The following is a 10,906-nucleotide window of genomic DNA, read 5'->3' on the forward strand; positions in this document are numbered from 1 at the left end:
GTGCGGCTTGCGATTAAATTCGAGTGGCGAAAGCCACTGTGATATTCCTATCAAGTGTATCATGTTCCCTTTGTATTATCAAAAATGGAACGTGATCGGAAAAAAGCATGAATCTCGCGGACAGAAGCTTTTGGTGTTACAAAGGGCATTTTAAAACAGCAAATGCAATCCTGTAATTAAACATAATCGACCTAGTATTGAAGATTAAAGGACTGTGATACGTAACTTAATTAATTTTCAACAGCAAATTTCTTTTTTTCACCTCGCAAAATCGCACGCGATCGCTGCACGATTGCAGCGTAGAGACAGCCAAATACAAGTACTCTGTACCTTCACAGGAGCGATCGAGTATTAGGAAAGAAAAGAAAGAGCAGAGAGAGAAAAAGAGAGAGCGGAGTAGAATAAGGAAAAAAATGACACGTGACAATGAGGAGCCTCACTCATTCCTCTCATTCTCTCTCTCACTCTTTCTCTACACGACAGGATAACCTCTCTCGTTCTATGGACAATCACAAATCAATGCATCGTTTCTCTCTCTATCTTCCTCTACCTCTCCCATTCGCTCTTTCTCTCTAGTACAATGTCGCATTTCGACACATAGCTACACCTTTTCCTTCTCCCATCCGTCCATGCGTGCATTCAGCTGTCACTCTCACTTCCTCTCCTCCCGCCCCCTTCCAGTTCCATCTGTCACTCGCTCTATTCCCCGTTTTCTCTTTCTTTCTCGCACGCTCCGAGGCAGAAATTCGCACAACATTTATCAGAGTGTCGTCTTACCCGTTCATACTGCCGTCAGCTCCCAGCGTCGACGAACCGGCGCGTTTCCCAGGGCGGGTGCGAGGTTAGGTCGGCCGCCAGCACGTCGCACGTCGTCGCACGGCCGCTCAGCACGGCTGCGTATCGGGCGGTGGAGCGCAGTGCGAGAAAACAACAGGTTGCATGTACTGCACCGCCGTCCCCGTCGCGAGAGATCGACGCGAGATATGGCGGACGACGTATCGACGAAGGTACTTACGTGCGAACGAGCATGCGAGTGTACGAACAAATGGGCGAACGTACGTGCGAACGAACGAACAAATGGAGGAACGAACGGACGACGGCGAGACAACGTGCGAGGGAAAACCGGGGAAAAACCGTCACGATGCAAGACAACGGACGAGCGCGAACCGCGGCGCCGCGCGATACTCGTCGCACGCGCTCTGTCTCGCCTCCTCCCCTTCCGTCCCTCTCGCTCACCCGCGCTCCCTCTCGCTCCGTCACACGCGCGAGTATTATTCCGCGAGTACGTCTCTGTCGAGCTGCGCCGAGTCGCGTGCACGGCGCGCGAGAAAGGAGCAGTTGCGGGGCAGCGCGGTACTGCACTCGCGGTACTGCACCAACGGTTATCTCGAAGTCGAATCGACAAAGCGAGGAACGGAGGGACGCGACGCGTCAACGGGCTCCCAACATACGTACCAAGATGCACCGACCAGGGGATACGCGTTCGCGATGCCGCCAGCACGCCCGGGGGTGGAGGGGAGCCTCACTACGACACGACGCGTAACCACGGTGCAGACACGCGCCGCTTACCTTGGCCTGCGCCGGCCGCGAGGTGCATCGTCGCTCGGCGCGCCGTTTCGCGCAGCGTGCTGCCATCGCACGGGAATCGCGACCAAACTTCTCATTCGTTACACGCGATCCGGCGAAATTCAAATTGAAAAGAAAGATAAGAATTAGGTATAAAGAGAGAGAGAGAGGGGGGGGGGAATAAAGGTGTAGATTTCATAATGGAAAATGCGATGTGCGAATATTAAAATGATATATTAAATGTTGAGCTGCTTGTATATTCTTTTCAAGCAATAATCGTTTGGAAAACGGATGCTTCAAGTCCCCGTTACATTAATAGGAAAGGCTTGGCCCCATGTGATCCTTATTTTATTTTAGTGCGAATAGTTTTAATATCCTGATTATATAGTATTATATTCATCTATATGCAAAAGTCCGTATCTCATCTGCAGCTGATACTGCGAGTATTGATCCACTTAAACCGGTTAATGGTAAAATATTATTTGCATTCCTACCTACATCGACAAAATGTTATATAAAACTTGCAGCCCCGGGTAAAATTAATTAAGGTTCAATTAACATCAAGTAAGGCTCAATTAACAAGTAGAGCCCGAAGCAATCGGAAGATCGATCGGGAGATTGATAAAATCGCAGTACAGAATACACATCGAGTCAGGCATGCTAGCACCGTTATTGCAAAAAATTGTCGATGCAACTAATTATGGAATGGCATTTACATACCTGTCGGTGATTGCGCACCTTCGTTGCTCTTTTGACGAAAACATGGCGGCGTGAAATGTGAGGTAAGAATCGCGATCAATTCCAAGCACTCTGAAGCAGATCGTTGACAAGATTATAGGGTTTTGGTGCGTAATAATGATCACTCGCGGCTGCGTTTTCGTTTTCGTGATATTTGTAATTAATTTCCGCGCGCGAGAATCACTTTTATACGGTAACAATCGCGAAAAATACGGAGCGACTCGAAACCGGCACCATAATCCATCGCGACACGTCCTGTAACTGGCGACAATTCAAAAATTCTCCCAGTGCATTATTGTTTCTCGTAGTATCGAAGTAATGGACCAATCACATCGCGGCAGTTACATACTGTTCGTTTTAATTACTCTCTCTACACCTAACGCGAGTAGAGAATGCGTTTCATCTTTAGAGAGCGTGAGAAAGAAAAGCGAACAGCGTAAGTAAGCATGTAATGGAAATTAATGAAATTAATATTTTAATGTCTTAAGCTGTCTCTAAGGTATTATTTAGATTTAATGACGTTAAATGCGAGAAATGACATGATGCAAGATTCTTTCGTCCTACAGATTTATTTTTTCCAAAATAATATTTTTGTAATCTTGTAAGATGTGCTGAAAACTCTGATCTGTCAGGATACATTTCGTACAACTGTAAAATAATTCCCAAAATAAGAATAATTTCGTAGCTGTCATGACGATTCTAATAATTGACCTATAAAAATTAACACCACGATTCCAACACTGTGTCATCACTAAAACAAAGTTTTCGATACATTTCGCACTTCTGAAGACAAAAATTTAAATTTTTAATGGGAAAACTGAAAAGTCTGAAAACTGTGATAGAAACGCAGGATTAAACTTCGATGTATTAGGTTGCACCTAGAACTTCCGACTTTTCTCACTTGTGACATCAAATTCGAATTCTAGCCTTATCGGTAATCTATGCTACAACTTTTTCGCGTCGGTAAGAAGTAAGAAGTGCAACTGTTATGGTAAATGAATCTGTAGTCGATAATACATCGCATGACTCAACGCAACATTGCCAAATGTTTGACACTCGTCATTACAAACTGTTAGATCTTTTCCAAACTTCTTTCCAAATCTTCTTGGCTGATCGTTTTTGCATGTATCATACTTATAAAATTTAACAATAAAGTTTTCCGTTTTAAATTTATAATTTAGAAATATAATTCGAAATAAGAGGGATAAAATAAAAACTCAAAGAACAAGATGAAAATTTTACGACAGATGTTGAAAAAGTTTCCCCATTAATGTATGGCCCTTTTCAATATTCTTATTTCTTTTTCTGGAGGAAAATTTTAAGAATTTTAAGAAGACTTAGACCACTACGTTTCTGCACATTTTTCAATAAATATGAACTTGAATAAAAACTTAAATAAACTCTTGTGCATGTATCAGTCTTTAACATTTTATTATACTAGTACCTGCTGTCAACCATGTCAATTAACGTCAATTACAGTATATTGCTACAGCTGACAACAATATGATATGCTTCTTTCACGCACGTGCATTATATACAATTTGGCTTAGGCCTTGTGTACATACACGATGCTAGAAATTGGTCCAAGTTCTTGATCCAAAAACCAATCAAATGAAAAAGTTCTAGCTTATAAAATTTTTTTCTTTTTCCGAGGAGTCCTGTGCTATTTATATTGTTATTTGGCATATTGCCTAGAGAGTTCTCGATGATTTAAAATTCGTTAAAACAATAAATGAAATAGTTCTAGCCATTAAAATTTTTTTCTTTTCCGAGGAGTTCTGTGCTATTTATATTGTTATTTGGCATATTGCCTAGAGAGTTCTCGATGATTTGAAATTCGTTAAAACAATAAATGAAAAAGTATTTAAATATTTTATTTCATACAATATTACATTTCTATCACTAGTTTACATTAAGTATTATCTACTCGACTAATATTTAACGCTCGTCGCATAGAGTTAACCGATTACAATTTTTCATATCAATTAACACTTGTCCGCTTGGCACCCTCATATAATACTTGAACGCATCATTTACACGATGTAATCCGAAAATCGCCGAGATACGAGGACGAATTACGCATTCTGATTGATAATCCAACAAATGCTGCATAGTTTCCCTATCGAAAAATAATATATACGTACATTATATAATTAATTTTGATTATGTATATACACACATGTCATTAGCTTCGCTTTCTAACGTTTTAGATTGCTACCAACCGATATATTAATGTGTCAGCAATTTTATAGTGTTCCGCAGCGACGACGAATATCGTGTAGTTCGACGACATGGAACAAAGATTTAGATGTCGTCTGTTGCGGGCAGAATCAAGAAAAGCGATGAGACCGTCGTGCTCCAAGCTGGCAATAAAAGTGCACACATATGTAACATAACATCGGGTGTCGTAACGGACTTTCATGCCGTGTTTAACAATTGGAAAGTCATAATTCATCTTATGTCGCGTATCTTTGTTTTAATGTCTTAGTAGCCTACTTTCCACCTATCTAGCTTCCACGATTCTGCAATATGATTTTTCCTAGTTTTGATACTATCGATAGAAAGAAACTTGCGCTAGTTTCATAACGCGACAGTGTGATTTCACCATTTGATAATGTTCCGGAAGTGCGGCCCGCCTTCGGTCTCGATTATCACGCGCACTTCTTCTTTTCCGTTAACTTCTTTCAATTTGTGTGGTAAACACCGTCCATTTCTATCACGTATCACTAACGCACCAAGTTCGACGCACAGCTCGGCCCGCCTTGCATCATCACATATAGCTATCGGCTGAGAAAAAAAAGAAGACAGTTTGATCTTTCAATCTAATGATTATTCACGAGAATTCAAAATTTTCAAAGAAATATCTTCACGTGATAAATTTGTAAAAATCGTGCTTCATTACACAACGGTTATAAATATTCCTTAAAGAAGAGAAACGCGTCCTTCTGACAAAGCAAAAATGGTAAGCAGACGGATGACATGGATACCTTCGCTCCAAACACTTTGACAGCAAGATCGATGACAGCCAGGGCAGAACGCGAGTGTTTCGCGTTAACGAGAAAGCTCTCGTCTCTCTGGATGCGAGCTCGACGACCCATCGCCAACAAAGCCGAGAAATAATCATCCGTAACGACCGCCGCGTTCTCCATGCTCACTCGTCCCATTAATCTAAATATATCCTAAATACATCCTAACATTTACTCCACTCAGTTATTCTTCCAGCAGGAGCAGTCAACGTGGCGTATAAAGAATGATATTTATGAACTCTAACGGCAAGATATTGGCACACTATAATTCATAGTAACTCACATAGTAGGAATGAATCTAGCTCTGTTCTATTAGGTGTTTGCAAAAGTTCATTAATGATAAAAACTATTTTTATTTATTAATAACAATGAGGTGATATAATACTTTAATCAAAGTATTGGCCGTTGCTATCAATAATCTTTTGCCATCTTTCGGACAATAGTTTGATCCCGCGCCGATTCAAACTTTTGCAAACACCTAAAGGTACGGTTAAAAGTAATGTTAGTTTTTCTAGACAATTTTGCCTTACCCTGTAATGAGCTAGACAGGTTTCAGCCAAACCGCTGCAGGCGGGATAGTTGTGCACGACGACCTCCTCGCCTATCTGATAGTCTGTCTGTTCGTGTGCCAGTCCGCCCATTTCCAGGATCGTGCCCGATACTTGAAAACCGAGGACCATGGTCGGTTCCGGGGTTCTACGGTGTTCGCCACGCCACAGAAGCACGTCGCTTCCGGTCAGCCCGCAGAAGCGCACGTCCACGCGGACCTTACGACGAGTCGACGTTAATTCCAGCGCAAAAGATCGGCGAAGTTTTGAGACCGGAAGCGTGGAACGAGAACGACGTGTCGCCGGGGCGAACGGAGAAAGTGTCTATCGCTACGTTGCATTTCAGCTGGCGACTTTTAACCTTCGTGTTCGACCGCGAATCGATTCTTAAGTGAAAGCGAAATTTTCACGGCGAGGCGACGTGCGAGTACCGTTGCGGTGTCTTTGTGAATTTCCACGGTCAGGTCTTGATAGCACGATATATAATGTGATGTCAAGGTTTACCAAAAGATCAGAATTTGCTATGCAAATATGGTTACCCCCTATGTGTCCGTACAGCAATTGCAATTTCACTTAAAGAGCAGGAAGTAACAATATTCTGTGTCTGTATGTACACGCATGCATGTGCATGTGAGTGTGTGCAGTAAAATAGAGAAGGAATCTTGAATTAGATGTGAAACTGTCAGACTCTTTTAGTAAGACACTTTATGACATTACCTACATATGACATTAATATGTAATAAAATGTCTAACAGAAATAGCATGAAAAAATGTTGTCTTTCAGAACCTGCGTTGGCTGGATCACTTCTTCAGGAATGTATTCTAATTTCAGATTACGAGGTCCGTGTAGCACCGCAGCTCGCACTTGCCTTCCGGTTTGCGTGCTCGACGCCGGCTCGATCAGTTTCCTAATCCTTTCCAGACAGGTAGCCAATTTAACGAGTTTGCTATATCGCATAAATATCTCGAACCGTTTCTTGATCGTGACTCGCGGCTCAGCAAACAACTTCATAATTCATAACCTCGTTTAAACACTTTTCTACAAATCTACACACATAAAATATCCCTAATAAATTGCTCCTTTCGAATTGCTTGCAAAAAGACAATCGTCTACCGCATGGCTAATCGATTATCTTATACTACATTCGCCGTTACTGCAAACATGACCAAACACGATATCAATCCAGTGTTGCGCATAAGTTTAAAGATTTTCAAATGCAATAAGATCATTTTGCTAATTGCGTTAATTGCGGTGCAAAATACGTAACGTTACTTTCATCTTTCCTTTATCTGAAAAAGTTTCTTTCTCTTCTTTGTAAAGCAGAGAAACTTGATCTTTTCCAGATAAGAGCTATCTGTTTGTGTAAACTTCCAGCCTCTTGTACCACCAATGTAGCCTTACGAGAAGCAGGACAGCCCTTGAGCTCGGGCTCGGTATAGGGAGGCTCTAGCACGCGTTCAACCTTCTGTCCGCTTCTAAGATCCCCATAAGGTTGTTTATCTATTCGCCGCTTTTGGCATTTACTTCTCGTGCTTGTCCCAAGCTAGACCCACTCATGGAGCAACGGGTAGACGTCGCAAATGGCCCAGGCCAGTGAGCTCGCGTCGTCGTCATCATAACTCACGCCTACTCGTTTCCTGTTCCCTGTGTCGCACCACCGTGCACCGTCCACCTCACCCTCGCCGAGATGCTTTCCTGATCATGTGAGGCCAAATCGACGCTATCCAAACGGCTAAAGTAACACGACTCGCGTTAACTGGTCGGCCACCCCTTTCGAGGTCTTTCATCCTGCTCGTCTTATATGCTCCTAATCGCATGCGCCAGCCGGTTCAGTTCCTTCCGCTTGTAAAAACACGCGCGATCGGTACCAGCGGTCATTTGCGGACACGTCAGACCGGCCAGTCGTGAAATCATGTTCCGTACAACCCTAATCGGCCATGGATATCGCTCGCGTGAAGAACGGTGGTACGGCCTCGTAGACGGTGAAAGTGTACCACCGAACTGGAAAGAGACGATCTCGACGCTCTCTCGAGAGGACCGCCATGCTATTTATGGTATCCTTGGAGGCCAGGATGAAATTCGTTCGAACCTGCTCGACCGTAACTGATTGGTGCTACTGGACACGAACAAGTTTTGATGACCGCGGCGGAAGTGATGCATGGTGCGTTCATGATACCCTGGTGGGGTGCAGTCTGAGTTTGGTATCAAATGGCTGCCGATAGCAGGACCGGTCACGAAGCGAAACGAGAATCCTGCATCGTCATTTTGCGCTGAGAACAGTGATGGTACTGCGGTGATCACGCGTCCATTGGCAGTGGGCGGATCGCTCTAGTATTGCGCGCGTGCATATTCTTCCTTTATATTAATTAATTGTAATATATGGCAGTTACATAATATATAGAAAATTCTCTAGATGATTTCTTAATCAGGATCTTTATTAATTTGATGTAAATTATTTTTTAACAAAATTATGTTGATGAATTCTCTCTTATTGTTAGATAATATTATATACGAGTATATATTGTATAATATTTATAATTAAATCTCAATGAAACCTGCTTAAAATAAATTATTCAAATTATGTTTCGAAACGCACGCATCGCATTTATTTTGAAAAACTTCACCGCCGCGTTTGCATAAAAGACTTATTATTAAAATGAAATTTAAAAATGAAACGCACACACATACAATATTTTTCAGATGCTCTTTTTGATTTATTTAAAGATTGCAAGTGCAAATGTTACTTTCAGAAGTGTCATTATAATGTAATAGAAGTAAAAGAAACATCTTCGTATAATATCTTCGAGCAGTGCATGTATACTTGCTTTACATGAGAACTGCTTTCAGGAAGCTATCACTGTACGAAAGAACTCGTAACGTCATCTTCGCGCGTCCCATCGGATGGTTGCCTCCATCTTCTCGTGCACTCCTGATCAACTGGCAGTACCACTTTCTTTCAAAGCCACTGAAGCGGCAAATCTTTTTACCCTCCGGGGGATTAACAAAGGGCGGCCGATTAGGCACTCATGAGCGATCCTGAAGCCTGATGTAATCCCGATCTTACTGGAATCGTCTTCAGGGACGAGTCGCACCCTTCAGATGCATATACGCTGCACTAAGAAACACAAGCGATAGTCGAATTAGGCTGGCTCATGCGGGTGCTTTATTCACTTGTGCGAGGTGAATCGATTCGATATTTTATATTACAGTATATATTAAGACTTAAGTTATTCTATAAGCAAGAAATTCATAAAAATTCATAAGATAGAAAGTTAAACTTTACTTATAAACATGAAATTTAGCGGAAACGGGAAGAAACACCAGAGAAAAGAAAGTGTAGAGAATGTTGAGAACGACAAATCTGATCTTTCGTTACGGAATTATTTTCGTCAAATATACACGCTGAAATAGACAATAATGGAAATAGAAACGGAAATCGATGCTGATTACTGTGTTGGGATGATTACGTCGCTCACAAGCAAAGATGAATTTACATTGCAGATGCGCCGAACATAATGACGTCTCAGAATTGATTATAGTGATTATTTTCAAGATACGCATCGCGCGTCTCGAAGGTGTGGCTCCTGAGGGATGATGAGTCCACTTTGCATAGCTCTATACTTCCCTGATCGCAGGTGTTTCGTGTTACACGTGGCTGTAATCCCCAGAACACCCTGGACGACGGCGTCGAGGCATTATGGTCGGTTCCGACGCGATCGTCAGGCCCGCGGGAATCTCATTCATAATTGGGGCCGACATTCGTGTAAAATTAGCATATTAATAAGAAAGACGGCGACAGCGGCCAGGATAGTAGGATGAAACCGCAGGAGAACCTGCGCCGCTGTGGTTCCTGGCCGACACCGGCAGCCAAAGATCCTTTGAGCCTCCTCGGGCACTCTGCATCCCTGATGGCCGAGTCTCCGCATTTAGAACTCAATGGAGCGAAACTAATTGCCGTCATTATGACGCCATCGTGGATTCCACCGACGAATCCGAAGACCAGAATGCGCACGACGAGTCCGTGCGTGCTGGTACGTACATTGTTACCTGTTACGCGTGGAAATGCCATTATATTTCCGATTAAAATCGTATTTTCGTTGTTTTGCGATATTTATTGAAAATGCGTTATTTAAGATATACTTTTTTTGAAATAAATATTTTTTTCCCATTTCTCTACAGTTTCGCGAAAAACAAATGGCGGAAAATTTGTAGCAAGAAAATTCTGTATCTTGTACCTTAATCACCAGTAACATCTCGCAATTTTATTAAGCATTCGTGATTATAAAAATTGATAAAAATACATTTTAGTCGTGTCGTGTAAAATAGCGGAGTGATTTCGGGGAAATGTAAAAGCCAGCCTCTTCGGCCAACTCCGTGATGATGATGGTCTCCTGTTAGCGCGGATATCACTTTTCATTTTTTTCATATCTCATCGTCGGGTTTCTATGGTTTGAGGTTGGAATGGGAAATTGACAGAATAAACAGCCCTGTTTACGGCATTACAGATCGTAATGCTCATCAACGAACTTTATTCCTTTTGACGGAACAATAAAGAATTTTCATAATGCGGGTAACGCATTAAATACTGCATATTTAAATTACGTATTTGCATCCGCATTATTTCACCAAAAAAATAATACAGTATGATTATTTAATTCCGCAGTGCGATTTCTTATATTGTTTTCTGTAAATACCGTAATGGAATAAACGGGGAAATTTCAATTACCTGTTCACTTTTGCAGTATACGAAGTTACATTAGAAACTTAACGCACCCTCTCATGCTCACCGGAAACGGACTACCCTTCCACGAAGGGCTGCGATCCTGATCTGTCATGTATCGCCATTCGTTCTCTAGCTTTCATTCACGATCGTGTTTCGCTCCCGTAACATGTTTTCACGTAAACGGCCTGTTTCCTGCCTTGAAGTGTAGCTTCGAGTCGCGATGGGCTCCTGGTGAAAGATATATCACGATAACCTGAACTTGTTCCTTTAATACTCCTGCGCGGCTCGTATTTTCGGCGATGCC

At 42.2% G+C, this 10,906-nt stretch overlaps 2 protein-coding genes across 11 annotated transcripts in view; both read right to left on the reverse strand.

Annotated features, from left to right (window-relative positions):
- Positions 1-1,580, reverse strand: part of LOC105275603 (polypyrimidine tract-binding protein 1) — a 350,912-nt gene extending 349,332 nt beyond the window's left edge. For 9 of the 10 annotated variants that reach the window (XM_026971645.1, XM_026971644.1, XM_026971643.1 and 6 more), the window contains exon 1: positions 778-1,449. Coding sequence is in view for 2 of the 10 variants with exons in the window: in XM_026971641.1 (XP_026827442.1) it covers positions 778-785 (8 nt within the window). In the remaining 8 variants the exon portion in view is untranslated. The other variant, XM_026971636.1, reaches the window with a different exon arrangement.
- Positions 1,581-4,185: 2,605 nt separating this feature from the next.
- LOC113562479 (quinone oxidoreductase-like protein 2) lies at positions 4,186-6,010 on the reverse strand. Its single transcript, XM_026972068.1, has 5 exons — positions 5,861-6,010; positions 5,292-5,483; positions 4,910-5,091; positions 4,527-4,667; positions 4,186-4,423 (listed from the first exon to the last, which is right to left on the reverse strand). The coding sequence occupies exons 1-5, from the start codon at positions 6,008-6,010 to the stop codon at positions 4,243-4,245; spliced, it is 846 nt and encodes a 281-aa protein (XP_026827869.1). The 3' UTR covers positions 4,186-4,242.
- Positions 6,011-10,906: the final 4,896 nt, after the last annotated feature.

Source organism: Ooceraea biroi, chromosome 8, assembly GCF_003672135.1.
Source record: "Ooceraea biroi isolate clonal line C1 chromosome 8, Obir_v5.4, whole genome shotgun sequence".
Classification (NCBI taxonomy): Eukaryota; Metazoa; Arthropoda; class Insecta; order Hymenoptera; family Formicidae; genus Ooceraea; species Ooceraea biroi.

Coding starts and splice junctions, on each gene's coding strand:
- LOC113562479 (XM_026972068.1), bottom strand. CDS start 6,010: ATGGTCCTCGGTTTTCAAGTATCGGGCACGATCCTGGAAATGGGCGGA. Junction 4,668..4,909: donor TTCCGGAACATTATCAAATG/GTGAAATCACAC, acceptor TTTTATTGCCAG/CTTGGAGCACGACGGTCTCA. Junction 4,424..4,526: donor GCTGACACATTAATATATCG/GTTGGTAGCAAT, acceptor ATTTTTCGATAG/GGAAACTATGCAGCATTTGT.